Source organism: Poecilia formosa, unplaced genomic scaffold (assembly GCF_000485575.1).
Source record: "Poecilia formosa unplaced genomic scaffold, Poecilia_formosa-5.1.2 Scaffold1103, whole genome shotgun sequence".
NCBI lineage: Eukaryota > Metazoa > Chordata > Actinopteri > Cyprinodontiformes > Poeciliidae > Poecilia > Poecilia formosa.
Genome location: NW_006801042.1, coordinates 14,381 through 16,865, shown reverse-complemented (window position 1 = coordinate 16,865; position 2,485 = coordinate 14,381). Strand labels below are relative to the sequence as shown.

Below are 2,485 nucleotides of genomic sequence, written 5' to 3'. Positions count from 1 at the left end.
CAGTTAGCTTAGCTTTCAGTCTGTTGTTCTCTCCGGTCACCGTAGCTAGCATTAAGAAAATAAATTTAAAATATGCTAGTTTTAAAACTTAACATGTCTTGATTGAAATAGCCTAATTATAGTTTTCAGATTAATAACTTATTCTGCCCCATTGACCTTTACCTGTAGTTACAGCAGATTGCCTGCTAGATCTTCTGATCTGCCCCTTGTGTGGGAAACAATCAGAAGTTCCAGCTTTCACACCGATCTGTGAAAAGCCATAAAACAGCACAAGTTCATGCCAGTGGAGGAGAAGCTCTGCTTCCACGTTTAGATAAAGGTGACAACTGGCATTTGATCTTGAAAACAAATTGTAGGGAGTTTCTAACTTTTAAGAGGGTCGAGACAGCTCCTGGTTGGATGAACAAAGATACGCCTTATTTCAATACATTAAAAAAAATACACCTTTACTATCAAAGTTTGTGCACGTGAGGAACAAACTAGATTTGCTTTTGAAATTCTCCAAAGACATCTTTGCCTTCCACCTCCTTTTCCATTTGTCTCAGGTAAATTAATGTCTGTTTTAGTGTGTGTTGTCAATGTGATTTTATACTTTTAAATGTTAGAATAAACTCTGAAAATGCATGATGTGGAGCATTGACTGTGATTTCTATGTGGCTTTTATTTCCACGCATGGAATCATTGAATTCAGGAGGACAAGAGAAGACGAGCCAGAAGTTAATGATTTTATTCTCTACAATAAATATTCCTCTGCAGTGAGATGGACTGACTGTGGCCTGCAGAACCACCAGCCATCTGCACTTCTGCATAGCGCAGTTTCACAAGAAAAAGCTGATGTTTTGTACAAAATAGTTGATTCACAGCTTCACTGACTCTGCAGAGCCTGGCCCTGGTGGTTCTGCAGCAGGGTGTACACCTCCTTCAGGTGGCTCACTATACTGTCCTTTATATCTGGGATTGAAATCTGCAAGCGCACGCTGCTGTCAAAAGAAAGGTTGTTGTCTCCGGAAAACAGCTCGCTTACCATCCGAGCCACCACAGGAATGACCTGAAAGGATGAAGAACAAGGAGTGTGAAAGGAAGGCAGAGGACCGTCTAATGAGTCCAGTCTGCATGAGCAAAAGACAAATTCAAAGGTGAATTTGTCCATGAATGCAACAATCATTGATGAATGTTACATTCAGCGTTTCCTTGATTTCATGCATGTCTGAGAAATCATTTAATCTCCCATGCAAAATGCCTGGAGCACCGCCTTCAAGATGTCCTCAGAGAGGGACTGTCATGTCAAATGAAATTATAAATTCTCCACAACATTTAGGTGCCGACTACTTGACAGCATGTCATCAGGAAGGCAGACCAAAAAAAACTAAATTGTCCCATCACAAAAAATACAATTTGAACTGAGGTTTGGTGAGATGAAACTAGGACTGAATATAAAAGTTATACCATAAGTTGTTAGTTTTGGCTATTATTCAAGTCAAATTCCTGTTTTTCTCACCTGGACCATGATGAGTTTTCGCTCTTTGGGTCTTCCATCAGGATATTCCTCTCCAAAGCAGAGGCTGATTTCAAACTGAGGAGGGCTGGTCGCCTGGCCACGCTGCTGCGCTATAACACCTGCATATAAAAAAAAAAAAAGAAATAAAGCAAACTGTAGTTATACGTCACTTCAAACCTCACAGGGTTCCTATACACTAACGTTTTAGAACTTTGAATTCTTTTGCAGATTTATATTTCACTATGGAAAATCAACCATGGATTGATGGACAAAGATCAATCAACTATTGGACAAAAACAGGAAATGGTCTGTCCAAAACAGGAAAATACTGAATTTTTCAATATTTTTTAGACTCCATTACTGCTATTCCTCATGGCCGCTATAGGTTGTGGGGACAGATGACACATTGATATTTGTCCTCTGATGGTAAAAATATTGCATTAATCTTTAGAAAAGTTCAAATGACGACCCTCTGGGTCTGCATCAACATTTTAGATGCGTTACTTTGGTAAAGATACTCCCTCGTTTTAATATTCAGTAGTAATTGTACTTACTGCTGAGAAACGACTCCAGACAAAAGAGCTTGACCACCTTCTGCCGCTCTATCAGATTTGGCGCCGCCGGGTTTGGAGCGCAGGGGCCCGACCAGTACACCTTGCACTGGCAGAGTCGGATTGCGTAGATATCGTGGCCCCTGATCTCCAGGATCAGACCTCGGTCCATCACATCCAGCAGCCGATTGGTGAAGACCCTCTGCTTGTCGTTGGTGATGTGCTCCGTGGTCGGGAAGCGCAGCTGTGCCAGGTTCACGGGTCCGAACAGCTCCTCCTGGTTGACCATGGGCCCCAGGTCCCCGTAGAACAGCCTGCAGCCCAGCGGGTTGCTCACAGTCACGGTGGGAGACACCTCCTTCCCTCTGTACAGGAACTGGACCTCCAAGTCTGTCACTGGGTCAAACAGGCACAAAATTAGAGATCCTCTAAAGCA

The 2,485-nt window shown here is 42.5% G+C and overlaps 1 protein-coding gene across 1 annotated transcript in view; it reads right to left on the bottom strand.

Moving 5' to 3' along the window:
- LOC103132520 (interferon regulatory factor 6-like) overlaps positions 1-2,485 on the bottom strand; it is a 16,716-nt gene that overhangs the window by 212 nt on the left and 14,019 nt on the right. The window contains exons 8-10 of the mRNA XM_016667436.1: positions 2,053-2,445; positions 1,499-1,617; positions 893-1,048 (exon numbers count right to left, since the gene is read on the bottom strand). Of these exons, the coding sequence (XP_016522922.1) occupies positions 893-1,048; positions 1,499-1,617; positions 2,053-2,445 (668 nt within the window). The remainder of the gene's footprint in view (positions 1-892; positions 1,049-1,498; positions 1,618-2,052; positions 2,446-2,485) is intronic.